General features: G+C 37.7%; 1 protein-coding gene across 11 annotated transcripts in view; it reads right to left on the reverse strand.

The window, feature by feature from the left end:
- Positions 1-2383: 2383 nt before the first annotated feature.
- HECTD1 (HECT domain E3 ubiquitin protein ligase 1) overlaps positions 2384-27878 on the reverse strand; it is an 86776-nt gene continuing 61281 nt past the window's right edge. For 2 of the 11 annotated variants that reach the window (XM_036093102.2, XM_036093101.2), the window contains exons 25-43: positions 26377-27213; positions 25454-25675; positions 22001-22134; positions 21004-21126; positions 18598-18754; positions 16068-16290; positions 14880-14934; positions 14472-14654; positions 13885-14092; positions 13715-13800; positions 13364-13491; positions 11437-11638; positions 9431-9568; positions 8563-9170; positions 7347-7425; positions 7126-7219; positions 6282-6432; positions 3454-3598; positions 2384-3344 (exon numbers count right to left, since the gene is read on the reverse strand). In XM_036093102.2, coding sequence (XP_035948995.2) covers positions 3207-3344; positions 3454-3598; positions 6282-6432; positions 7126-7219; positions 7347-7425; positions 8563-9170; positions 9431-9568; positions 11437-11638; positions 13364-13491; positions 13715-13800; positions 13885-14092; positions 14472-14654; positions 14880-14934; positions 16068-16290; positions 18598-18754; positions 21004-21126; positions 22001-22134; positions 25454-25675; positions 26377-27213 — 3911 coding nt within the window. In that variant the 3' untranslated portion in view covers positions 2384-3206. The remainder of the gene's footprint in view (positions 3345-3453; positions 3599-6281; positions 6433-7125; positions 7220-7346; positions 7426-8562; positions 9171-9430; positions 9569-11436; positions 11639-13363; positions 13492-13714; positions 13801-13884; positions 14093-14471; positions 14655-14879; positions 14935-16067; positions 16291-18597; positions 18755-21003; positions 21127-22000; positions 22135-25453; positions 25676-26376; positions 27214-27878) is intronic. The other 9 variants (XM_078053531.1, XM_036093104.2, XM_036093103.2 and 6 more) reach the window with 9 other exon arrangements.

The raw sequence follows: 27878 nt of genomic DNA on the forward strand, positions 1-27878 counted from the left end.
ATGATATGAGTCCGAGTTCTCCCCTGCCTCCCTAACTCATTCCTTTGACCCCTTCTCCTGGAATGTCTTGAAGCAAAGAAAACTAAGTCACTATAAAAAAGCAATGACCTGCCTGATCCTTCCAAACTTTTCTAGATGCTTTTGCTACTTAGTCAACAGGAGTATACAGAACTGTCTTAGGTAAAAGCATGTTTATGTGCATACTGGGTAGGAAGGCAGATAAAATGGAAGAAATAGAAATACAGTCTTGGTACATTAAGATATTGTGCCATCCTATGGAATTCTAAGAGTTCTTTCATCTACAACACTCTATCCTCCAAAAGAAAACATAAATGGACATTACAGGTATTGATGATTCATTCAGTACTGTTTGCTTTTTTTCTCTCTCTTGTATATGTGGGGGTGGGGGAAGGATATCTTTTAAATCTTTCTTTCTAAAAATCTACTTACATATTTAAAGTTTGCATCTATTAAGACCCAGGCAACCGGGCAATAATGGATTCGAAAAGCAAACCTAAGTTGGACTCATTCAGAAAGGCAGAAGAAAGGCTTCTGATCGCCAGAACAGCAAATGGTACATGTGTATAGATCCCCCTTTGCATTAAGTAGCCAAGGTGTGGGGAAAGCCCAGTCTAGATCAAAGTGCTTTGGAGGTCTAAGACATATTAGTTGGGAAACACTGTCCTAGTTGGTAGGCACTTAATCAGTAGCACATTCAGGTAACTGCTGAAACTGGTACACCAGAAGTAACTAGGGAGTGAACAAAATTAATTTTTAGGTCACACCAAAATAGCACTTGGGTAACATCTTGGCACAGATTTTAGTACCTTTAGAGAATAACAATTAAAAAAAAAAAAAAAAAATACGAGGTAGATACCACAGGAAAGAAAGCCGAATAACCTAATACATGTGGAGACCCTAGTAGAGGTCTCCTAACACTTGATTCATGCAAAGTGAACTGTAATAGGACAATCTGTTCTTCTAGGCTGTGTCAGAATTTCCTTTCATGTTTACTGCTGAATTGTGAACAGCTTTAAATGATTTTCACACTCATGAAATTTATGCCTCAGATTGGTCAGCTTTATCTTGAAGGAAGACTCCTGACATTTCATTTACTGAATGTGTAAGACTCATCAATTTTACCTGCTACAGCAATGTGCTAGACCAGGATTCAGCAAACCTCTTCTGTAAAAGGCCAGATAGTAAATACTTTAGGCTTCGTGGGCCATATGGTCTCTGCTGTAAACACACAGTTCTGCCACTGTAGTGTAAAAACAGCCACAGATAATACGTAAAGGAATGAGCATGGCTGTGTTCTAATAAAACTTTATTTATGGACACTGAAATTTGAATTTCATAAAATTTCCACATCATAAAATATTATTCTTTTTGTTTTTTTAACCACTTAAAAATTTTAAAACCATGCTTAGCACGTGGGCAATACAAAGCAAGCAGCAGGCCATCGTTTGCTGAGCCCTGTGCTAGATTAGTCTTGATAAAAGCTGGGTATTGACAGACATTTTACAGACTTAGATAAATGGCAATACTAAGCACATAAATTGGATTTTAACTCTAACACTAGTATGAAGTTTTAGTCATGCATCCATGACTTTATTGAGACAATCACCACCACTATTTTTTGGATTGAAGCATAGGTCATACATTTAAATATTGCTATTATGTTTTATTTTAACTTTTATTCTCACAGAGAACTGTGAAACTAACAACAAGATGAGTTATTTAAATGCTGCCACTGATAGCCTGTCACAACATTCTTGCGCAGAGAATAGAAACAGTACGCAAACGGCTGACTGCAGTGGGAGGTATCTCTTCTAATGTAGAAAGGGAATGTACCTTTTAAACAGGTAAATAATAAGCAATTCCAAAATTTTCACTCCTAAAAAAGCCATTTGGCTAATCAGGCCTAATGACAGTTCTTTCACCTAAGGGCACAGATGTGATACATCAAGGGGATTTGGAAAACGGAAACAGAAGAAGCCCTTTTCAAAACCAGGAAATGGCAGTATCCTGGTGGTTTCTTTTCACACTAACACAACATTGAGAAATCATTCTTGGATCTTAGACTTACACATCCCTGCAGATACAAAGGTAAGGAGCAGATGTGGTGTTGAAAAAGTTAACACAAATAACTTGGCCATTCTTAGCTGAAGAATACTATAAGACAGCACACCAACAGTTGGATCACAAGCATGTGAACATATATTTCTTCTAGCTTTCCAGTTTCAGTAAGTGTATTTACTATAGAAAAATACATTTCTAAATGTAGCAATTTCAAAAAACTAAATCTCAGTGATTCAAAATAAAAAATATCTGGTTAAGCTCTTAGGTCTGCTCGTTGCAGTGAAATAGTCACGTGACACAGTTTTGTACGCTGCAAACATTTTAATGATTATTGTTGAGCATACATTTTGGAAATTTTTTACTTCAAACTGCAACAAGTTAAATAAATGTTTATAATATACAAAGAAAATACAACCAAAAGTAAAACTTGCTTTTAAGTGTGCCTTGCATCTAGACCAGTGTTTTTTCTTTTTTCCCCTTAATATACCTTTACTTCTGAGCTGCACAAACACACTTAAGAATTTGATCTTTATAGTATGGCATTTAGGAAATAAAAATATACTCCCACCTCAAAGAAATAAAAAGGTTGTGCATGATTATATGCCAAACAAAAGAGAGAACACTAGAATACTCTGATAGTGCAGGCATCATTAAAAAGGAAAAGAAAAAGCTTGAGATGCTCATTAACTCTCTATGTTTTAAGGAAGCAGGATTTTTGACCGAGTAGCTTAAAAGCCAGCAAAACAGGGATCAGTGACGGCAACTGTAGTGTATGAAGTATGAAACGACAAACTTTACACAAATACACTGTTAGAAATTTACCAGTGAACACTGAAGATCTGAGAAGCTGCTCTTTGGAACAGTCAAGTAGGGACCACCTTTTTCCAGTCACTAAGCCCTTGTAGCAACACACAGTGTTCTGTGCTATATACTTGCTGGCTGGGTAGTTAAAGGGTTTGTTTTGTCATTAGCAGCTAACCAACTTATTCCACATGTTCTTAAAGCCTTAATGGTTGAAATAAAGGCAAGTGTCATTAGCGTAGAGGATCATATACTTCTCTGCACACAAACACAAGAGGCTTCACTAGTATTTTAAAAGTCTCTGATGTCTCCCACTTCGAAGCTCAGTTGAGATGAAAGCCTTTCTCCATGGTAGCAGCTAGTAGGCGCTCTCTCATGATCTCCTCCGAAGAATATTCAGGCAACTTCAGATAATGCACACATGTATTCACTGATGGATAGCTTGCATCAGTAGCATCAACCTACAAAAAGAAAAGTGAAAAACAGAAGGCCATGACTTTAAATATTTCTTTCTTTCAATCCTGCAGTAACTAAATTCCATTTGGATTCCCTATTAGCTAAGGTTTGTACCTTGCGTACAACTGTGAGCCTGGGATGCAGATTAGCCAGTCCACCTGGGGGTAGAGTTGAGCAACCGGTGGTAAACTGCAGGAATGCTTTCCTTTCATCTGAAGACATGCCACACAAAACCCTCACGAACCTCAGGAAACCAGGGCTAAAAGGAGAAAAATAGAGTTCTACTGATCTGACAGATGATTTAAATGAAAAACACTACTTTGTAAGCCAGCAATAACCCAAAAAACAATTATCAACATGTGAGAAGAATACTATCTAGAGACGCTTGAGTAAGCATGAAATGAGTGGATTAAGCTACTTTAAAAATACCCTGCAAAGACTGTCTTGTAGTTATAAATGGTTGAGAACTGAAACACTGATGGAGTACAGGGACCAAATATGCAACAAGGTCAGCAAATCAGAAAACTTCAAAATGCACATGCATAATTAATCCAAATATGGCTAAACTACCAAAGGGGATCTGAAACAATCCATCTTTGTTAACAGTGAAATAAACTATTTCTATATGCCACAACAGGGAAGAATTTCATAATCATAATGTTAAACAAAAGAAGCCAGACCTTAAAAAATACATACTGTATGATTTCATTTACTAAAGTTCAAATGCAAGCAAAATTGATCAACAGAAATAGTGATTTAATATTAGAAAAGAATATAATGGGCAAGGGCAATTCTTGAGTTGTTTCTTGTTCTGGGTGCCAATACACAGGCGTTTCCCTTTTGTGAAAATTCTCCAGACTGTACATGCAATTTGTGCACTATTATAATTCAATAAAAAGTTGACTTAAGCAAAAAATGCTATGTTAAGTTTAAACTAATTCGTAATACGGTTGACCCTTGAACAACAAGGGGTTTGAACTGCACAGATCCACTTATATCTGTAATTTTTTAAGATAAATACAAGAGAGTACTGCAAATACATTTTCTCTAACTCATGATTTTCTTTTTTATTATCTGAGTATAGTTGACAGACAATGTTACATTAGTTTGAGGTGTACAACACAGTAATTCAACAAGTTTATACATTAAGCTATGTTACCACAAGTGTAGTTCCTCATGAGTCTTTTTTTTTTTTTTTTTACGATTTTTATTTATTTGAGAGAGAGTGAGTGAGCGAGCACACGAGCAGGGGGCAAAGTGAGAGGCAGAAGCAGGCTCTCCGCTGAGCAGGGAGCCTAATGCAGGGCTTGATCCCAGGACCCCGGGATCATGACCCAAGCTGAAGGCAGACACTTAACCGAATGAGCCACCCAGGCACCCCCCTCATGATTTTCTTAACATTTTCTTTTCTCCAGCTTATGTTATTGTAAGGATATAGTATATAATACACATAACATATGTAGTGACTGTTTATATTATCAGTAAAGTTGGTCAAAGTAGGCTACTAGTAGTTAAGTTTTTGGGGTATCAAACATATGGATTTTCAACTGTGCCCCTAACCCCTACATTGTTCAGGGGTCAACTGTATTCTCTCATTTATGTTAATTTGGAAACGTTTAAAAAGAAAAAGTACTATAGGGCCTGTAGTCTTAAAAAATATCAGTGGTATGAAAGAAAAAGAAAAAAAACAGCTAAAGAACTGTTTCAGATTAAAAACCTATCACAAGATAACCCTATCACAACCAAATGCTATTTCCTGACAATGGGCAGTGGTGGTGAGGGGAGTGCTATGAAGGACATTATTGGAGTAAACAACGAAACTGGAATATGGACTAAAGATCAGCTAACAGTATGAATTTGCTAGTGAATGTGGATACACGGGAGAATATCCATATTTTTAGGAAATGCACACTCTATCACAGAATAAAGGCACATGATATATGCGACATTCTCAAATGGTTCAGAAAAAAATAGTATACACACACATATATATCACATGTAGGTGTGTGTGTGTATATATAAATAGATAATATAAAAGAAGTATTAAGTACAGTTGAAACTGGGTAAAGATGATACGGGAATTCTTTCAACTATTCAACTTTTCTATTTGAAAAAAAGAATTTTTTTTTTTAAGATTCCACTCACTTATTAGAGAGAGAGAGAGAGATCACAGAGGTAGAAGGAGAGGGAGAAGCAGATTCGCCACTGAGCAGGGAGCTCGATGCGGGGCTCGATCCCAGGACCCTGAGACCATGACCCGAGCTGAAGGCAGACACTTAACTGACTGAGCCACCCAGGCGTCCCTCTATTTGAAATTTTTTTAAAATAAAGGTTAATATATGGGGCACCTGGGGCTCAGTCAGGTTAAGCGCCTGCCTCCAGCCCGCACCAGCCTCCCTGCTCAGTGGGGAGTCTGCTTCTCCCTCTGCCTCTCCCTCCTGCTCATGCTCTCTCGCTCACTCTCTCTCTCTCAAATAAATAACATCTTTAAAAAAAAAAAAAAATGTTAATATAAAATGAAGCCTAAGGGCTTAAAGGGGCGCCTGGGTGGCTCAGTCAGTTAAGCATCTGCCTTCGGCCCAGGTCATGTTCCCAGGGTCCTGGGATCAAGCCCTGCATTGGGCTCCCTGCTCAGCGGGGAGTCTGCTTCTCCCTCTGCCCACCCCCACTGTGCTCTCTAGCTCTCTCTCAAATAAATAAAATCTTTTTTAAAAAAATGAAGTCTAACGGTTTACTATTTACCCAATTTTTTAAATAGTGAACAATTAAAATGGAATCTTAACACCAACAAAGACCGGTTGTCTTTTTGTGTAAACTCAGCCTTATCAATGGATATGAAAACAGCTTTCTCACTTCACTAAGTCGTAGTTCTTTAGAGAATCTGCCATTTGATTTTGGGACATAAACTATTTTGTTGACCTTAGAAAATAACCAATACATACCTGTCACGTGTATAACCTAACTTAGGTTCAGTATAATTAATAATATCCTCTGCTGCCCAGGATGGTGACTGGTTTCCACAAAGTATCATCTGGACTTCTTCATGGCTGAAGGAACTTAATTTCTCCATTGGAAAAACTTTGTTAAACCCATCTACATTATATACAGCAAAAAAATAAAAACAAAACACACAACTCAATTTCTAAGTTACAATTTCAAAATACCAAATTTCAAATCAAAATAGCTAATATCAACTAAATGGACATAATATGAATAAAATATTAATAAATGCTTGAAAAAACAAATATAAATTAAAATAGCTTGAAATCAAAGCTGTGCTAAGGTTTTAAGTACAGAAATTTCACTTAATACTGCAAATGTGAACAGAGATATTCAGTCACTATGGTCAGTAGCCAAATTCTAGTAATTTCTTAACCAGCTTTTTGTGTCATACAAGGCTAGCCAAAGCTATATTCTCATTTTCAAAACTAGTATGTGATGAATAGTCTAATATATTTTGCTTCAATTCTCACCTAAGAACTTAGGTTCTAACTTGGCTTAATTCATGTAATGTGTAAAGTACGCAACCTATGTCCACATACAAATGAAGAAATGGAGGCCAAAAGTGAGTCCCGCATTACTCAGGAGGAGCAAGTTGAGGGTATACCACAGCTGGAGAATGTTCCAACCTGTTCTGGGTACTCTGTGGGACCTAACTATCTGGAAGACAGGAAACTAGAGGGCAAATCTAGAGATTACCTACAATTCTTGACAAGAGAAATACCTTAATTTCAAATGTCTCAAAGTGAAAGGAGAAAGATTAAGTTAAAGAGCCCTAAAAATTACCTCTAAAGGCTTCCATCTGTTTCTGAATACCCGTATGCATACAAAAGTCAAACATCAAATCCACATATTCTTCTGCATTATCCATTGTTATCATCTACAAAGGAAAATTTGCCAACATTGTTGTTAATATCTAGGAATATTTCAGTAGCACCTACTACAACTGGCCTCATTAAGAAGATGTTCTGAACTTACAACTACATCAAAAACAAAATTTTTATTACCTCATCTTCCCCACTTGGCTTGAGATCCACAGCTGTAAAACCATATATTCTTGAGGAAGGGCAAAACTGGAAATTTAAACTGGGAAGACAAAAAGGACTGGATTAACATTCAGCTACCATTGGTGTTTAATTTTTAAAACACTGCTGCCAAAGGGGCACCTGGGTGGCCAGCTGGTTAAGCGTCTGCCTTCAGCTCAGGTCATGATCCTGGAGTCCTGGGATGGAGCCCCGCATCGGGCTCCCTGCTCAGGGGGAGTCTGCATCTCCCTCTGCCCCTCCCCCAACTTGTGCTTTCTCTCTCAAATAAATAAAAATCTTTAAAAAATAAATAAAACACTGCTGCCAAAACCATGAACCCCCACTCCCCGCACCCTTCCAACAAAAAACAGTATACCAGCTTAGATGTTAAGTAGGAGGACTTTTGAATGCAAAACCCCTGTGCACAAAAACTATTAGAACAACCATTACCAAACCTGGCTCTGCAAAGATTGCATGAAACCACCACCTTTCCATATTTCACTTCTCTCTTATGGCACAAAATTAACAAAGTAAGGGTTTTTGCAATAAATTACGACAGCAGCATCTTTATTTTGTTTTTTTCAAGGAGAAACTACTCCTTCACTAAAGTTATTCACGCTCTGTCCCTACCCTGAAATCAAACCTTGAATATATAGTAAATTATCAAACAAAACCTCTCAAAATTATCAACTAAGAAAGAGAGAAGAAGAAAGCAAGACTTTCAGTCAGCCCAAAATCATAGTAAAACATACTAAGGGTATAATAATTACATGTATACAAATTAACAGAGTGTTATCAAAAGATGTGTAGCATTTGAGTTAGCTAAGCCATTGGGCATAAGGCCTACATACAGACCAAACTATTTTGAGCACTGCCAAGTACACTATATTAACTAGCCATGATTTCTCAAAATATTTTTGGCTTTGGACTTTCCTGTAAGATATACACATTAATCATATTTGATAAATCAGATAATCTTCCAGAGATGTGATGATTTAATACACTATGTTCTGGTATTCTGAGTGTTGTCTTTATAATATGAACTATTCAAAGATTCAAATCAGTAATATTTCCTACAGCATATTATTGTTCTTAACAGACTACTGAACTCATACATTGCCTATTAGTGGGGACAAAGAAACAAAAGCTTTAAAACTTATTCATCCATTAGGTTGACAAACATGTATAAAAAACTTACCCTAAATCCTCTATGCTAAGTGGAGGCCCAGAACCTGATGGATTCTTTAGCACTAGTTCCTGTAATTTCGTGTTCTTCTCATCTTCAGAAAGACCTTTGTTGCTTAAAATCTGACGCCTCTTGACAGCAAGGTCTTTAATTTCTTTTAAAAATCTGGCTCTGTGTGGGTTTACTAGTTCAAAGTCTTCCCAAGTTAAAATTCCATTAAACCAAGCTGGGGGTTTTGGTTTGGGGGGATCTAGAATAAACTCTGATTTTGAATCCTCTTCAAAGCTTCCTACTGAGAGTGAATCATGACCTTCTTCTGTAGAAGCTTCAGACTGACTTTCAGTACAGTGTAAGTCTCTATCACTTCGTGACTCATAAATTAATTTACTCATATTGCTTTTAATGTCACCCATACACATAAGTTTAAAGAAAGGCTTAGAAATAGGTAAGTCCACAAGTCTATTGTCTTGAATGCATTTGGCCAAGAAAATTCCAAGGAAATGAAAGAGTTTCGTGATCCTTTCAAGCTCATCACTGTCTTGTGGAAATGGTGCTGTGAACAGTCCACATGATCTCTGCACATAGTATCCGGGAGGTTTCAATCCACCCCCAAGATCAACCTAGTGTTTTAGAGGGAGAAATACAAATAAAATTAGATAAAAGATGCATAAATATTAAACATCTTCATCAATTTAGTTAAAGTATTTATGTATACACCTTTTATTAAATAGTTTTTGGTGACTGAAAGAACATTTTAATAGCATCTAATCAATAATAAAAAAGAGAGTCAGAAAGCCTGGCTTAAATTCTGAAAGCATAACCTATTTTTAATACTAAAAGCAGAATCACAAATAATCACAAAATGGGAACTAAATCTTACATGACGAGATTCATCATCTGGAAAATTATCATCACAAAGCCAAGCTCCCAGATCAGTTCTCTGGAATTCTGCTGCCACCAGAGCATAAAACTCTAATGTAGGGCCCAAGCCAGTTCCTTCTTCTCCTAAAAATTCAACCTAAAATGTAAACAAATTGTGGGGAAAAGTGAGCTTAAAAAATTTTTCTTAAATGATCCCATTCTTGCCAATACGTCTTTTTTTACAACAGTAGAATTTTTTTTTTTTTTTTAAGATTTTATTTATTCATTTGAGACACAGAGATACAGAGAGAGAGAGACAGCATGAGCAGGGGGAGAGGCAGAGGGAGAGGGAGAAGCAGACTCCCCGCTGAGCCAGGAGCCCCATGTGGGACTCCATCCCAGGACCCTGGGATCATGACCTGAGCCGAAGGCAGACGCTTAACCATCTGAGCCACCCAGGCGCCCCGCAACAGCAGTAGAATATTATACACAACCCATTATAGACAACACAGAAGTTTTATTCTAGTTTTTCTAAAAAGTGTATTTGTTGTACACCACTGCATAAACACTGTGGTGAGCATTGTTCACCACACTGTTCATTAATTTATTTCTCACACCAACCCTATAAAATAGATTTTCATCTCTTTTTTTTACACCAAAGGAAACCAAATTTTAGATAAAAAGATTACATCATTTGCTTGAGGAAAAACTGGCATACAGCTGTGTATGTGTGTCTATGTAACACTAAAACCTAAACTCTTGCACTTACTCCTGACTTTAGGCAATCACTTTAAAGGCTTTTATCCATACTCTACATATTCCACAAGTGATTTGAGGCAGCTTATAAAAACATATAGTGCATGGTTAAAAAAAAATAAAATAATTGAGGTTGATCTAGTTTGAAGAATAAGATGAAGGCAAAGAGAGTTTAAAGTGAAAGTCCTAAAAGCCTTATATATTTTCTAGAGATGTATCATATTTGTCATGATCAGTCTCTGATTCAAATGATAAACTAAGGGGCGCCTGGGTGGCTCAGTCAGTTAAGCGTCTGCCTTCAGCTCAGAGCCTGATCTCAGGGGGGATGAGGATCAAGCTCCACACTGGGCTCCCTGCTCAGCAGGGTCTGCTTTCCCCTCTTCCTCTGCCTCTATCCCCCACTCGTGCTCTCAAACGAATAAATAAAATAAAATCTTTAAAAAAAAAAAGATAAAATAAGCAGCTGGTTCACATTTATGAGAGAGATTTCTTCCATTGTCCCTCATATAGGGAATAACAGGTATATAGGATATAATCAACAATGCCTACAGTAACATCTCTATAGTAAGGATATTAAATTTTACTGTTATTTGCATAACATCTCTCAACACAGGCCAATGATATAATGCCAAGCACAGTCTAACAATATTATAAAACAGTATGCTCCCAAATTGCAGATATCTAATAGCAGAGCTTAATATAAAGGTAAAATACAGAGTATCAAAAAGAATCCTTAGTGAGTGCCATTATTCGGCTCAGGCTTTGTTAAGAAAGGAGTAATGTCCTTTGGGGCTCCTGGGTGGCTCAGTTGGTTAAGTGACTGCCTTCGGCTCAGGTCATGATCCTGGAGTCCCGGGATCGAGTCCCACATCAGGCTCCCTGCTCAGCAGGGAGTCTGCTTCTCCCTCCCTCTCATGCTCTCTGTCTCTCATTCTCTCTCTCGCAAATAAATAAAATCTTTGAAAAAAAAAAAAAAAGAAAGAAAGAAAAGAGTAATGTCCTTCAAAAAGACCAAGCACTTTCCCACCTCAAGAGTGAAGATACTCTTTGCTGCTCATCAAATCACAAGATCCTGACCTCTGAAGAGGTGAGCTGACATCCTCTTAAAAAAGATGCTCTATCAGAGGGAAAGGCCTTGCATAGAGGGCAGAGAAATCCCTCTCCATTTTTCATTTCTATCTAATGTAGTTTGCATGCTGTGGAACATACAGGTTTGCTGGTTTTCTGTCATTCCTGCATACTAAAAGAAATTATATGTGAGTGAGGTACCTCAAGAACTGATTTCCGATCTGCATGTATTTGCATGACGTTCTCAGCCCATTCCATCAGTGATTCACCACGTGGGACTTTTACTCTTTCATGCTTGAGACGACCCACTCGAAACTCTCCAGGATCATCTCGCCTGACACTACTGGTGGTCCTTGTTCTTTCCACAGTGGCTTCACGTCGGTTTTGTAACCACACTATTGCTCTAAAATAGAAAAATATTTATGTAGCTCTACCGTTCAGTAATAGTTAGAATGTACTACTAAACCAGCAATTTAATTCAAAGATTTAACTATTCTTTTTAAAAATAGTATTTTATTAGGCGACAGAATTAGATTTTCTTACTGCATAAATTGTTGCTTCCTCTCTTAAAACATATAAACCCCTTTATTATTTTCCTAAACAAATTGAGAAAATACTTAGGTATTTTTCCTCTTTACAATTAGTAATTAACAGATCAAAATAAAGGTCTGTGGTCCCAATCCCATGTGACACAAAAATATACAAAAACTGGGGATGAAAGGAACAGCATAGGGAATACAGTCAATAGGATTCTAATAGCATTGTATGGCTGACAGACAGTTGCTACACTTGTGAGCACAGCATAATGTACACAGTTGCTGAATCACTGTTGTACACCTTCCATTAATGTAACATGGCCTGTCAACTATATTTCAATTTAAAAAATAGACAAACTTATGATACATAAAAATACAAATGAAGGGGCGCCTGGGTGGCTCAGTCGTTAAGCATCTGCCTTCGGCTCAGGTCATGATCCCAGGGTCCTGGGATCGAGCCCCGCATCGGGCCCCCTGCTCCGTGGGAAGCCTGCTTCTCCCTCTCCCTCTGCCCCTGCTTGTGTTCCCTCTCTCGCTGTCTCTGTCAAATAAAATCTTTAAAAAAAAAAAAAAAAGAATAAAATTAGGGGCGCCTGGGTGGCTCAGTCGTTAAGCATCTGCCTTCGGCTTGGGTCATAATCCCAGGGTCCTGGGATCGAGCCCTGCATCGGGGCCCTTGCTCAGCAGGAGGCCTGCTTCTCCCTCTCCCACTCCCCCTGCTTGTGTTCCCTCTCTCGTGTCTCTGTCAAATAAATAAATAAAATCTTAAAAAAAAAAAAATTACAAATGAATATTTCTTAACTATGGAGAAACTAAAAAATCATTAAGCTATCTTTATTACTGTGATACAAACTGAAAGCCATCATTAAAATGCTACTGATTTTAAAATATTTTCTTTTGGGGGCACCTGGCTGGCTCAGTTGGTAGAGCATGTTAACTCCTGGTCTTGGGGTTATAAATTCGAGCCCCATGCTGGGTGTAGAAATTAGTTAAAAATAAAATCTTTAGGGGCGCCTGGGTGGCTCAGTTGGTTAATCGTCTAACTCTTGATTTCAGCTCAGGTCATGATTTCAGGGTCATGGATTCGAGCTCTGCTTCGGGCTCTGTGCTCAGCATGGAGTCTGCTTGTCCCTCTCCTTCTGCTCCTCCCCCTGCTCATGCTGTCTATCTCTAAAATAAATAAATAAGGGTGCCTGGGTGACTCAGTCGTTAAACGTCTGCCTTCGGCTCAGGTCAGGATCCCAGGGTCCTGGGATCGAGTTCCACATTGGGCTCCCTGCTGGGTGGGGAGTCTGCTTCTCCCTCTCTCTTTTTCCCTCTCCCCACTCATGAACTCTCTCTCTCCCCCAAATAAATAAGATCTTTAAATATGATCAACTGCGCAGGGAGGGTTGGGATCCCTGACCCTGACATTGTTCAAGGGTCAACTGTAGGAGAGCATGTATCCAACTAGAAATAAAAAAAAACGTTTAAACACTACAACTCTTTATAAGAAAACAAGATAATATATTCCTTCCATCAGTCTTGACATAAAGTATATTTGTACATTTTGAGCTTATATAACATTAAAAAAATATAAAAGTACTTCCTACCTTGATGCACCAAATGCTGTACACGTGAAATAAAGCTGTCTAGTTTCAAATGGTATTAGGAAAGGACACTTGCTGGTTAACTGTTCACACCAGTCTGGTAGAGCCCCACTTGCCAATGCCAGCGGTTCCTGCAAATTAACAAATAACAATGTCATCATACAATTATTTAAAAAGAAAAACAGGAGTCAGTTCTTAAAAGTAATGAAAGAAATTAATGCCAATGGACCATATGGCCTAAATCAACAAATCAGAGACTAATAGCAGAGATGGTGGAAAGTAGAAAAAGAAGAGACAATACTTTGAAAGTCTAAAAGTTAAAGACTAACGAGTTCAACTATCTGATTTTATTACCTCAATCTGCTGCAAGATTTTTGTTGTGATTTTTTTGCTAGTGAATTCATCTGGTGGAAAAGTAAACTGAGGCTGCTCATCGCCTTCTGTAAAATTAATAAAATTAATAAAAATATAAACTGACTTCCTTTTAAAAATGCCACAGAAATGAAACAAGGATTCTTACAGACCTTCTTGGGATATTCTTGAATAAGGGTCACTTGCAACTATATAGAGAATACGCAGAAGCTGAAGAACATCTTCTACTCCGCAAGAATTCTGTCCATTGCCAGCTTTGGCCTGAGGTTGTTCTTTTGCCAAATTAAGAATATCACTACTCTGAAGAGTAGAAATGGCCCCCTGGTTTAATCCAGACTTTGTTCCATGCTCACAAAAATCCTATAGAAACAATTAGTAAAACTAGCCATTAATCACATTTTCGAGAAAAGCACTGTATCATCCTATAAGTATTTGAAAATGCTGAAAATTTTCAAATTGCCTTCTTTTTAAATAAAAACACTATTACCCAAGTTGAAAATCAATGTGTTCTAAACCATTCCCAAATAAACTATAACCACCGTAAGCCACAGTTAAAACCATGTACTTAGATCCAATACCACAAATCATATTTGAAGTTTTAGTACTTGGCATATTAACAATGTTAATTCAACCTCATTTTTTAAACATGTCCCAATGAACCTCTTTTTCTTAAGAATCTTTAAAAGCTGCAAACAAAGCACAAAGCCATTCCCAATTGTGTTTTGATGCCAATATATACCTTATATGCAGCTATGAGCTGAGAACAATTTCTGTTTTTCCTAATACTTTTATTAGTGCCAGTTAATTTCCAGTGGCGCAGGAAAGCGGCGTCTGCATTCTTCTGCAGGTAGGTTATCAAGTCATTCTTTGGTAATTCATCAGTGCCAAGGTACTGTTCCACATGCTCTATAGACCAACAACCCTACAATAGGAAAAACCAAATGTTGGCCTTTCCTGATTAAAAGTCTATGCTATTTCACATGCATTACATAAGGTAGCTTTAAAATCATGCATTTAACCTCATCTAAAGAATTCCATGTTAGTGATTTTTTCCCCTCAAATGTTCAATTAAAACAGTGTTAGTTTTTCTTTATTTTCCCTTTTTTTTCACTAAGTAGCCAAGAAGATCCATTTAAATATCACTTACCATTTTTCCATTTTCCTTCTCTTTGTCAGAATCCTTCATTTCTCTGTACATGATTCTAAACATGAAGATATTATTCACATTAATTCATAAATCAAATGATTTGTGGTTATTTCCAATAAGGCTTCAATTCTTTAAAAAATACATGAATGATGTCATTCATTAGCCATATGCTTAAACATTAAACTCAGGGACAATTTATTTAAAAAAAAATTCAATTTGTTAAACATGGGGGAAAGCAGCAGAAATCATATTCCTGAAAAAGAGTTATTATTTATAAATTTAGCATAATTGCAAAGATTGCATACGTTTGTCAAACCTAGGATCTTTAAAGATATGAAGTAATATGCTATATCATGTGTTATAACTTTCATTTATTGTTGTAAAAATAAAAAAAGATGAGAAATGGTTTGCGCTTCTATGTCTAGATGGAAAAAAAGGATAAGAAAAACAAGGACCAGGAGCCTTTATGTTCACGTAAGGCAGTGGAGATAAAATTTGAAACTCCAATGAAAACTGAACAGGGTGGGGAGAAATATCATGATAGCCTTCTGTTTTATCTCAAAAGGATCGAGATCACTTTATTAGACATTACATAAAATTATCAATGATGTTAAGAGAACATCAGAAAAATAAAAGTAAGATTTATAGGATGATTAAAATTTCATTTATATATTAAGCTGTTATTAAATAATAAATAATAATTAATAATTATTATAGGTAATACTGAGCACCCAGACAATACTGAAAACACTTTACATGTATTAATTCACTGATTCCTCACAACCAGGCTCATTTTACTGATTAACAGAATGAGCCACCAAAACATTAAATGTGCCCACGGTCATTATTAATTACTTGTTCAATGAATGAATGAACAAAGAGCGGTAGGCTTAACTCGCAAACCCCAAAACAAAAAACAGAAAATATTTAGTACCTCATACACAAATGCAAAGAGTTCAACATTTATTACATAAGATACTAGAGTCTAGTTTATTTCTAAAGTTACTTTCAGTTGAAACCTTAAAACATTCTACCTCAGGAGTCAGAAATGCTCTTATCCCGTTGTAAACCAAGAGAACAAGAACCAAGTATTTTCTGTTTCTATAGTAAAAAATATAGAAATACAATGCTTCTAGGCTGATGCATCATGAAAATATCTACTTAAAACATTATGTTAAAATCTCTTACGTGTATGTTGGCTCCCAAATACGCCTAAGTTTATCTGATTTCACACTGCCATTACAGGACAATTGAAGCAATTTTTGTACATAGTAAAAAATGGTTGATCTGAAATTGGTGAGTGGTAATTCAACTTCACGAGTTGTTCCAAGACCTGTTACTTTCAAAGTGAGGGCTAATCGAGGTGACGGAGTACATTCAACTTCTTCCAAGAGCTCTGAATGAGGTGTTCCTAAAAATATGGAAGACATCAAAAATAATTACACTATAGCAAGCAGTCCATAAGGAACACTGCACCGGGAGACAAAGCTACATGAAATCTAAATTCTTCTGTCAGATATTAGTAAAGACATCAGCTACTTAAGACTCTTCTGGCCTCAACAATTTTTTTTTAGAAAATGGGAACAATATATCTAGGTTACTTAAAGACAGAGCATTAAAGCTGAATTTATGCACATGATAGGGATCTCTCATTGTTTTAAGAAAACACATGCTAACTATATGAATATTTCAGAAACATTTTATTCTTATAAATCAGAACACTAAAATTATTCATAGCTCTACATACAGAGAAAACCACATACTGAGAAAACCACAGACTCTAGTCAATGAACTGTCAACCTTCTGCTCACATTGAATGAGTGGATTGTGAGGTACCGCCCCCCCGCCACACACAAATAGGTACATAGTGTATTTGGTGGTGTACTCTTCTTTTTCATTAGCTCAGCAATTTTTTCCTCATATCATGATATAATCTTCTGAAGTATTACTTTTATTCATTGCATGACATTCCATTAAACCTTACCCGAACCATATCCCTGTTACTGGAAATAATGAAGGTCATTTCCAATTTTCTGACAATATAAATAATACTTGTGTAGTCATCAGTGTATATAAATCTGGGTGCAGAGCCAGTATTTCTTTACTATAGATTTCTGGTAGTAACAATATGAAATATATTGCCGAAGAGCTCTACAGAAAATTTGTACCTGTTTATATTCCGTAGCATAGGTTTTTCTTTTTGAAGGGATCTTGGAACATCTTGATTCAGCCTATATGCAAACTCACCATAGAACATCACACTATGAAGCATACTTACTTCCCCCTATTTAACACAGCTTTCGTTCTATCAAGTAAAAAATACATTCCATACTTAATCAACATTTAAGTCTTCCTTAAGGATAGTATACTGATTACTATAGCTGATGTTTACTGAGGCACACATCAGGTACCATGCTAAGCACTTTATATATTTTACCTCATTTAAAACTTTTAACTACCTTGTCAAAGAGAAACTATTACTTTCTCCATGTAAGAGATGAGAAAATTCAGGCTTACACAAATTAGGTGATTTGCTCAGTATATTAGCATCTTATTGCTGTTTTAATAAATTACCATAAACTGGGTGGTTTAAAACAACCCGTTCTAGAAGGGAGAAATCTTAAATGGGTTGGCAGGGCTTTGTTCCTTTTGGAAGCTCTAAGAATCTGTTTGCTTGTCTTTTCGAGCATCTAGAGGCTGCCCGTATTCCACAGTTCATGGCCCCTCAACACTCTGATCTCTGCTTCCTGTTGTCAAATCTCCTTCTCTGTCTCAGACCCTCCTGTATTTCTCTTAAGCTTTTTTTTTTTAATTTATTTACTTACGTTAGAGAGAGAGAGAGAGCAAGAGCGCAGAGGGGGAGAGGCCGAGGGAGGAGACAGTCTCAAGCAGACTCTACACTGAGCACAGAGTCCGACGCAGGGCTGATTCTCATGACTCCAAGATCACGACCTGAACCGAAACCAAGAGTCTGACACCCAACCAACTGCGCCACTCTGGCGCCCCCCCTCCTGTACTGCTTTTATGTGGACACTAATGTTTACACTGGGCCTACCTGGATAATCCAGGATAATTCCCCCATCTCAAAATCCTTAATTTAATCTCGTCTGCAAAGTCTCTTTTGTCATATTAAGGTAACCTATTCACAGATTACGGAGGTCAGGACCTGCATACCTTTGGGGATCATTAGTGTGCCTATTACAACCAAAACAGAGTTGTGAGAGAGAGTTACCAGGCTGACTAACTCAAGACCATAAATGAGGAATAATCCATAGCAATTTTGATCCAGTAGAATAGAGAATACAAATTATCTACCTTTAAATGAGCCTTCCTTTAAAAATTACGCAAACACAGAACACCATGTTTTTAAAGAACTGCAATTTGCTCCTTTAAAAATAATCTGTATCAGGACGCCTGGGTGGTGCAGTGGTTAAGCGTCTGCCTTCGGCTCAGGTCATGATCCCGGGGTCCTGGGGTTGAGCCCCGCATCGGGCTCCCTCTGCTCCTCCCCCTGCTTGTGCTCTCTCCCTCTCTCTCTCAAATAAATAAAAAAAATCTGTATCTTTTAAGGACTTGTGGCTGATATGTAGTTTTTTTTCTTTTTTTGAAAACTTTTATTTATAACCTGCATATATAAGTAGCCACTTACTTTCCTGATTACATATAACATTATTTGGTATCTGTTCAAAATGAATCACAAAACTAAAATACACAGTACCTGGGGGTGGAATCTCTAGATCAGTCGTCTGCTGGACATTAGTACGACCAGGTCTAGGATCAAAAGCAGGAACCAAAGCAGAAAACTGCCTCTTGAGTACATAATCATCATCCCATGTTCTCCGACGTCCTCCTTTAGTTTCATACTCCTCTTCTTCCTGTTAAAATTCCACATATAAACAGGATAAAACTTTTCATTATTGCAAAAGTGATGTGCTATCTTTAAAATGAGGTGTATGTTAAATACGTCTCTGTATAGCTATTACACTTCCTTATTTAGCCATATTTCTTACAACAAAATGAGCCAACATAAACATATATAGGCATACACATTTCTTAATGATTTTTTTTAAAAGATTTTTTTAATTTATTTGATGGGGAGAGAGACCGCGAGAGAGGGAACACAAGTAGGGGGACTGGGAGAGGGAGAAGCAGACTCCCCGCTGAGCATGGAGCCCGATGCGGGGCTCGATCCCAGGACCCTGGGATCATGACCTGAGCCAAAGGCAGCCACTTAACTGACTGAGCCACCCAGGCGCCCCCATTTCTTAATGATTTAAGCTTACCAAAAGTAAGTTGCCTTAGTGGTGGTTACACTAATCCAAACATGATAAAATGAGAAAGAACCATATACATACACTGTATCAGTGTCAATTTCCTGATTTTGATATTAGACTCTAATTAGGTAAGGGGTAACCACTGGAAGAAAGTGGGCAAAGGGCACAAGACCGCTCTACTATCTTTGCAACTTCCTGTGAATCTGTGAACTTATAATTATTTTTAAATAAGTTGCTTTCAAAAAATGTAAGTAAATTTTATTACATACTGAATTATATACAAAATATAATGCTTGGAAAATACTTTAAATAACTATGGGGCAAATAAATCAAACATGTTTGACAAAGTGTTGGTAACCATTACTGTCAGATGATGGATTCTTGGGGATTCATTGCATTATTCTACTTTTTTTTTTTTTTTTGATTGAGAATTCTTTCAGGCTCCAAGTTTTTAACATCCATCTTAAACAGAACCAACAGACAACTGGAAATAAAGACCACCTTTCTTGAAGTGCAAGGGCTCGAATACTTCACTGTGGCTACTTATTTTTTTTTTTAAAAAGCACACATTGAAAGGTAGGACTAGAGTTATTACACTAGTTTAAAAACAGGCCAAGTACTGGCACTGCGTCCCTCTCATGCTAGCATTGGTCATTCAACATAATGAATGTTAAACATGTGGGTCTGCATCTAACTCACAGAGAGCATGTTTAAAAATTTCCATAATGAAAGTTTTTTTTTTTAAAGATTTATTTATTTGACAGAAACATACAGAGAGAGCACAGACAGAGCGGCAGGCAGAGGGAGAGGGAGAAGCAGGCTCCCCACTGAGCAGGGAGCCCGACGCAGGCTCCATCCCAGGACCCTGAGATCGTGACCTGAGCTGAAGGCAGCCGCTTAACCAACTGAGCCACCCAGGTGCCCCCATAATGAAAGTTTTTTAAAGGAACATTTTCTTCTCCTCTTCACTTTTACTATCAACAAAAAAAAGAGATCAATGAATTTAAGTGTTGTAAATATCTGATGTAATAAATAACAATTATGTATATACTTAAACACACACACATAGCCCCTCATATTCCGAACACTTATTTAGCTTTTTTTTTTTTTTAAAGATTTTATTTATTTATTTGACAGAGAGAGACACAGTTAGAGAGGGAACACAAGAGGGGGAGTGGGAGAGGGAGAAGCAGGGAGCCCGATGCGGGGCTCGATCTCAGGACCCTGGGATCATGACATGAGCCGAAGGCAGACGCTTAACGACTGAGCCACCCAGGCGCCCTTTAATTAGCTTTTATAACACATCAAATGGACATATATGCTGACAGCTCTGTAGCCAGAATGTTTGTGTTTTAGTCCTAGATCCAAAACTTCTACGTGTGACCTTTACCAATCACTTCATCTGAAAGTTAGGGCTAATAATAACCCTCAAAAGGTTGTTGAAAGGACTGAATTAGTTGTTAATACATGGAAAGTACTGAAAACAATGGCTACGATATAATTAAAGATCAATAAATGTTCAGCTAATAGACTAATATAATCTCTACTACTATTACTGAAAACTAAATCTTAGATGATAGCAATTAATCATTTTAATAAATGTTCACTGTTACCCGAGGGCCAAGATGAAGTGCTTTCAAGTAAGAAACTCCTTTATGCATTATGCCAGAGCAATCATGGACTGTTTCTAGAATACAGAACCCAAGCAGTAAGGGAAATTTCTTTTTGTTTATCTGGTAGCTTCTCACCTCCACCTCAACCCCCATATATTTTTCTAGGCATTTTGGTTGATGCTTTACTGTGAAAGGGGGAAAAATACACTGTAGGGAAGATAAACATTAAGATACTACCTGCTCCCCAATAGGTCGGCTTCCTGCTCCAGCAGGGACTTGTGGTAGCTGCGAGGTGACAGCATGGTGTGTTACATCAGAGCGAGAGCCAGCTCGACGCTGCAGGGATGGACGTCTCAGAATCTGAAATAAGAAAATACGAAGAGACATGTCTAATTATTTGACTTGTGTGTGTGTATATATTATATATATATACACACACATATATATACATCCCCATTCAGCCTTAACCCTTATCATCAAAACTATCATTAAAACACTTCATATTCATTAGCCATCTTCAGAAAACTTATAAATTGAATGCTTTATATTCACCATGCATCATACAGAACCTTCACAAGAAATATGCTACAATAATATCTGTTTTTAAGTAAGATATACTAAAAGCATTTTTGGGGAGTTCTTTACCCCATTAAAAAACAACTTATGAAATTTTTAAAAATCTAAAAACATTTTATAAAGAGAAATAAAAAAGTTACAATAAAGGGTATTCTCAGGCAAAAGTTCAGTTTGAAGACAATCACAGTGGTTAAACATTAAGAGTTCTAGATCACTTCCTAAGCTTGGGTCCCCACTTTTGTACTTAACTGATTCATTAACTAGGACATATTACTTATTCTATGCCTCTACCTCATAGCTGTAAAGACTGATGAACTAATACAGAGATACTGCCCACAAAACTGTACATACTAAAATAGTCTAATTATTGTGAAAAAAACATGAAAATTATATTCTTTAGGAGCAGTGCAGTTCTTTACACTTTTAAACCTGTTAAAACATCAGCATGTGACATTTAGTATTTTCCAAATACAAACTTTATTTTCTCTTAAAAGACAATCATAAATGCTCAGATTAAAGGTGCTTTTCTTAATTAACATTCTTCATACTCATGCCATATTTCCCTATTTCAAAGTTTAACCAGGACTTTGCTTTTTCCTCTCTACATTTCAATTATTAACATCTTATGTTAGTTAAGAGAATGGGAGACACTCTCTACCATAACCTCCTCGTATTCTTGGTCCTCCTGATTGTCATCTTCATTCTCATCATCTTCCTCATCTGGCTCAGGCAAGTCTTCATCATCATCTAGCTCAGCTAACAGAGTACTGGCACGGCAGCTATCCAGGAAATCTAGAAAAGAAAACCAACAACCTTATTCTCAACACAATTAACAAAGCATTACAAGGTTATCATGTACTGGTTTTACAAAACAAAGGTAAAATTCAAGAGACAAGTATAAAAACCACACTGAGTGATCCCACCCTTCTTCCACCACCACAAATACAAAATGAGTAATGTTGGTCACAAGAATGGTAGAAAACAACGCAAGAGGGGCGCCTGGGTGGCTCAGTTGTTAAGCGTCTGCCTTCGGCTCAGGTCATGATCCCAGGGTCCTGGGATCGAGTCCCACATCGGGCTCCCTGCTCGGCGGGAAGCCTGCTTCTCCCTCTCCCACTCCCCCTGCTTGTGTTCCCTCTCTCGCTGTCTCTCTCTCTGTTGAAAAATAAATAAAATCTTTAAAAAAAAGAAAACAACGCAAGATAAAGGATGACCACAAACTAAATCCAAGTCTACAAACTCGTAATAGAAAAGATCAACAATACGGGCTAGGTTTAAAAATAACAATCCTATCACAATTGTCTGCATCAGCCATAGGAAGCATAACATGGCGTGAAGAGAACACTTTGGAGTCATTCACTCTGTCAGCAAATATCTACTGAATACCTGACTATGTGCCAAGAACTGTGTTAGGCACCAGATATATATAGCTGTAAACAAAACAGACATGGTCTGAGCCCCCATGGAGCTTACAGGGGAGAGAGGCATTTAAAAAGTAAACAAATGAGGGGCACCTGGGTGGCTCAGTCGATTAAGCATCTGACTCTTGATTTCGGCTCAAGTCATGATCTCAGGGTCATGAGATTGAGCCCCACACTGGGCTCCATGCAGGGCATGGAACCTGCTTAAGATTCTCTCTCTCCCTCTGTCCCTCCCCACCAAGAAGAAGAAGAAGAAGAAGAAGAAGAAGAAGAAGAAAAGCAAAAGAACATATAAATAAAAACTGTAAAATATCATATAAGGGAAAAGGCAGAATAAAGTCAATCAGAGAGGCTGGGTTTAGCTCCGTGACCCGGTAGGTTAATGATAACAACTACTTATGGACACTGCCTATTTACTATGGAGTAATATATGTACCATCTTTCATGTTATCCATATTCCCTCACCGCCCCCCCCATGAAGTCTGTGTCAGAGAAACACAGTCCCACACAATGAAAATGCTGACAAGCTGTTCTGCACAAGAACTGAAAACAGAAAGTAATAATGGGACTAAAGCAGGAGAAGTTTTACTGGATATGAAAGGAAAAAAATTTCTGTGGATAAAAAGACACTACACACTCCACATTCCAAAAGAACATTCAGAAGACAATTTATAAATACTTGGTAGAACCTTTTATCTGCAAACCTCTGAAACAAATATATATATTTTAAATCTAATAATTACACAGGACTAAAATTCAATACCTTTTACTAGACGGCTAGTAGAAGAAAGAGGCCTGATATTATATTCAATTAGTTTCTAAAGCACACATTTTTTTTTAACACTTTAATATTCTGGAGTCAGAACGTGTCTTACAGGCAATGGCAAGTCACAGCTAAATTGGCAACATTTTTTCCTTAGTGACATAAAATAATTATAATGGCATCTTAAATTTGATGAAATATATTATCCCTAACACATGTAAGGTGCCATCCTGTAATTTAGGAGTGGTTCTCATGAACATGATGTGGTAGTACACACATACGTGCATGCACACAATCAATTCCACTTTTTTTTTTTTTCAATTCCACTTTTGGCTTACTTTCAAAGGAAAACAATCTTACTTTAGGTACTGAAATTTCATCTCTCACATGTTACAATTTACTGAAGTCAAGGCTTTTTTTACTCATGATCTTCTCTTTATCAGAGTATAAGAACACTTAAATAGCTCCTTATTTCATAGATTTGACCGTATCACAGAATCACGTCCCTCAAAATCTAACACAGTAAAAGTTTGCATATAGAAATTACTTTATAAGGCAGCTATTCCTCTGGTCCTATACAGTAGCACCCTTAAAGAGTCCTCCAGTTTTAGAAATGTGAAAAAGGAAATTGTAATCATCTAACAATAATTTTCAAAAGGCAACCAGTAGGGGCGCCTGGGTGGCTCAGTCATTAAGCGTCTGCCTTCGGCTCAGGTCATGATCCCAGGGTCCTGGGATCAAGCCCCACATCGGGCTCCCTGCTCCGCGGGAAGTCTGCTTCTCCCTCTCCCACTCCCCCTGCTTGTGTTCCCTCTCTCACTGTGTCTCTGTCAAATAAATAAAATCTTTAAAAAAAAAAAAAAAAAGGCAACCAGTAGCCCTAACTCTTTAATATTCTGGGGAAAGAAGAAGGGCCAGATATATGAGTTCAATCACCAATGGCCAATAATTTAATCAATCACGCTTAAGTCATGAAGCCTCTAAACACCTCCTCCCTCCACCCCCGCAAATGGGGGATTCAAAGAGCTTCCAGACTGGTAGACAAGGATACATCCGTGGAATGGCAGGGTCCCCAAACTCCAAAGGGACAAACACTCTGTGCCTGGGACCTTCCAGACCTCACCCTATGCATCTCTTCCATCTGGCTGTTCCTGAATTATACCCTTTTTTTTATAAGAAACGGTTAATCCAGTAAATAAAATGTTTTCCTGAATCCTGTGAGCCACTCCAGCAAATTGATCAAACCAGAGGAGAGGGTCACGGAAGCTTCCAATTTATAGCCAGTCTGCAGCACGGATGACAACCTGGACTTTGGATCTGTGTCTGAAGGGGTGGAGAGATGGTGTTATGGAATGGGGCCCTTTACCTATGGGATGTGGCACTAATTCCAGGTAGGTAACAGTGCCAGAGCTGAGCAACTGAGTTAAACCGTAGGACACCCAGCGGGTGTCTGAACACTGCTCGGTATGGGCAAACTTCACAAACATCTGGTAGTCAGCGGTACCAGCAGTGAAGGGCTCTGTGAACAGAGTGTTGAGAGTAGAGGAGACACACAGGGGGAGTATTTTTCTTCTTACATTATAGCATACAAAAAATATAACTTTACAAAGCTTATTAATCTCTTACACTTCTATTCTTTTCTGATAAAGGCGTCCAATATCTTTGTTATCATGATTCTTCCAATAAAACTTCATTAGTTCACAAAAGGTAAAAAAGGAGGACACAAAAGTTCCTAGATGTCCGCTTATAATCAGATAATCTAATAGTCCCCCACAGCACAGAGTATTTTCATCTTATATGAAGATGCCGTATCTTAATAATAAGAGAGGATAATTATTTTCTAATTGACGGTTAAAAACAACATAGCAGGAAAACATACTAAAAGCATCACTACACAAATACCTAAGTATTTTAAACTATCACTTACCGTATAAGGAATATTCTGCTTCCTGACCTGTGTCACTCTCACTGGAGGTTGATGTGAGGCTGGTAGTCAAAGTATTACTTAAGGACTGACCAACTGATAAAACTGTTGTTGCTGTGGCTACATTGCTGCTGCTAGTCACACTGGACGTTGACATTGTCACTGTTGATGTGGTACCAGGTGTGGTCAAATTGGGGAAACTCTGAGCACCCATAAGAGGAGAAGCTAAAGATAAAAATGAAGCACATCAGTACAACTGGTGGGATTGTATAAACCTAAGAAAAACTAGGTTATATATTTAGAATAAAAGAATGAGATCATGAAACACTAATTATTAAAAGGCTGAAAAGCAACAACTTTGGGAACCCAACTGAAATCCAACTAAGAATCCTTGTTTGTACAGCACTGTTATTTTTCAAAAAATTAAGCCTTGTTTTTTTTAAAAAGTGAAACAGGCAATGCACTAATTCCCAATGATATTTTCCAAAGGAATTTCTTTAACCCATTAGCTTAAGTTAGAATTAAATGCCTTCCAGAAGCTAGTATCAATTTAGGACCTAAGGCAAAGTTAAACCAGTGTGATGCTCTGATTTCAATTGACCATGACAATATTTAATAGTCATCTATTTCCTCATGCAGCTGAACGTAACAATTTTTCTTAGAAGAGTGAAAAATAGAAGTGTGTTACTGTTTTTATCCTTTCAGATTAAGAGGTTCTTTATCACACCTGATCTAAATTCTTAAGAGATCATGATTCTATAGAACTTAACAACAGATTCCTGAAGTGCTAAATCTGACGTAGTTGTTTGTAACACGGTTAATGATCTAGTTAAAGACTGCAGCCAGAACCCACTGACCAAGAAACCCTACTGTGCATCCCTCCGAGTGGAAAAACCATTGGGTTCCATAAGGAAAAGCTCACTTACTTGCTGTGCTCATCACATTCCTCCCCAAAGTATTAGTGTTGTTATCACTGCTGCTTCGGCTTAGATTCATGTTGTTCGTGGCATTAGTCCGTGCTATGTTTGCCACTCTCCTTACAAAACTCTCCAAGCTAGATGTTTCTCTTGAGGACAGATTAGGTACACTTGCACTAGAGCTCATAGGGGCCCCGGCAGCCAACAAAGAACTCACTGACAGTCTGTTACTTGCTGAAGAGCTAAGGGGCCGTTGTGAAGCTGCTTCTTTATTAGTTAACTCAGACACTGAACTAACATCAGGAGAACTAACACTAACGATTCCCATGGATATTGCACTAGACTCCCCAGGAGTGCGAACAGAACTATCAGGGCCTAGCTTTCTTTCGGCATTTTCACTTCCCGTTTCCGCTGTTAAGGTGCTGGTGCTTGCACTGGAAGATGACCCTACTTCTGTTTGAGGGACGTTTTCAGCAGATGAAAGAACAACAATTGGTTCATGGACATCAGCTCCTGAAACTATACTGTGTTCCATTACAATTTCTGATCTCCGTTCCGTTTTGGTCGAACCCAAGCTGATGTCGCTGCTACTGGCCACGCTACACACAGAACTGCTGCTTCCTTTTCTACTTGAGGAGCCTGCAGCAGCAGAGGTCTTGTCTGGACAGTTGTTTTTCACCAAGCTGCTCCATGATTGCGTTGTGCCTGAAACAGTGGATGAAACAGGTTTGGGTGATGCCACTGTATCAGGGTCGTACCCTGGTGCAAGCTTGAGGTCAAATTTTCCTTCTGCGCCCATACGGTAAGAGTTTGAGCCACCAGCATCCCAGGTGACATCAATCCAGCCTGGAAAGGGACAGGAGTTTGTGAGACCCGGCAGAAAGCAGAGAGGAGCGTGTCAGACAGTAGCTCCACAATATGGGATCAGCTTTTCATCAGTGCTGAACTTCTCTGAATTTCTATAGTCATTTAAGGTCTGCCAACTAAAATTAAATTCTTCCTTTTATGTCTCTTATTTCTGAACTGCTTGCTCTGCTGATATCTGAAAACAATGTAAGGGTCATGTTTACATCTATTGGGGTGTCTTTTAAGGGGAAGAACTGTTAAAAACTGTAAAAAGACTGATATAAATGGTGAAATACTACAACTTCAGTTAAGTACAGATGAAATCTAAATAAAAGGTTTTTTAATTGCTAAATATGATTATGTGGTCGAACGTTCTTCTTAGAAAAAAGTTCTGACTTAGCATTAATTTTTAAGTTTGGGCTAAATTCTAATTAACAAACAAAACATTCACATATTACTGCACAAATTTTAGGTCACCAGCTCAAATAACACTAAGTTAGCATTTCGGTTGTGTTCTCAAAGTTCAGTGGTTACTTGGTTTTCTTATGATTAAGTTTAATATATTTGAATAAGCACAGAAAATTCTAAAAACAAAATTTTTAAAGTATTGCTAGGCTCTTTATTAGAACCTATAAGCTAAAGCTAATAACGTGCAAAGAACTAAT

This window comes from Halichoerus grypus, chromosome 8 (assembly GCF_964656455.1).
Source record: "Halichoerus grypus chromosome 8, mHalGry1.hap1.1, whole genome shotgun sequence".
Lineage (NCBI taxonomy): Eukaryota > Metazoa > Chordata > Mammalia > Carnivora > Phocidae > Halichoerus > Halichoerus grypus.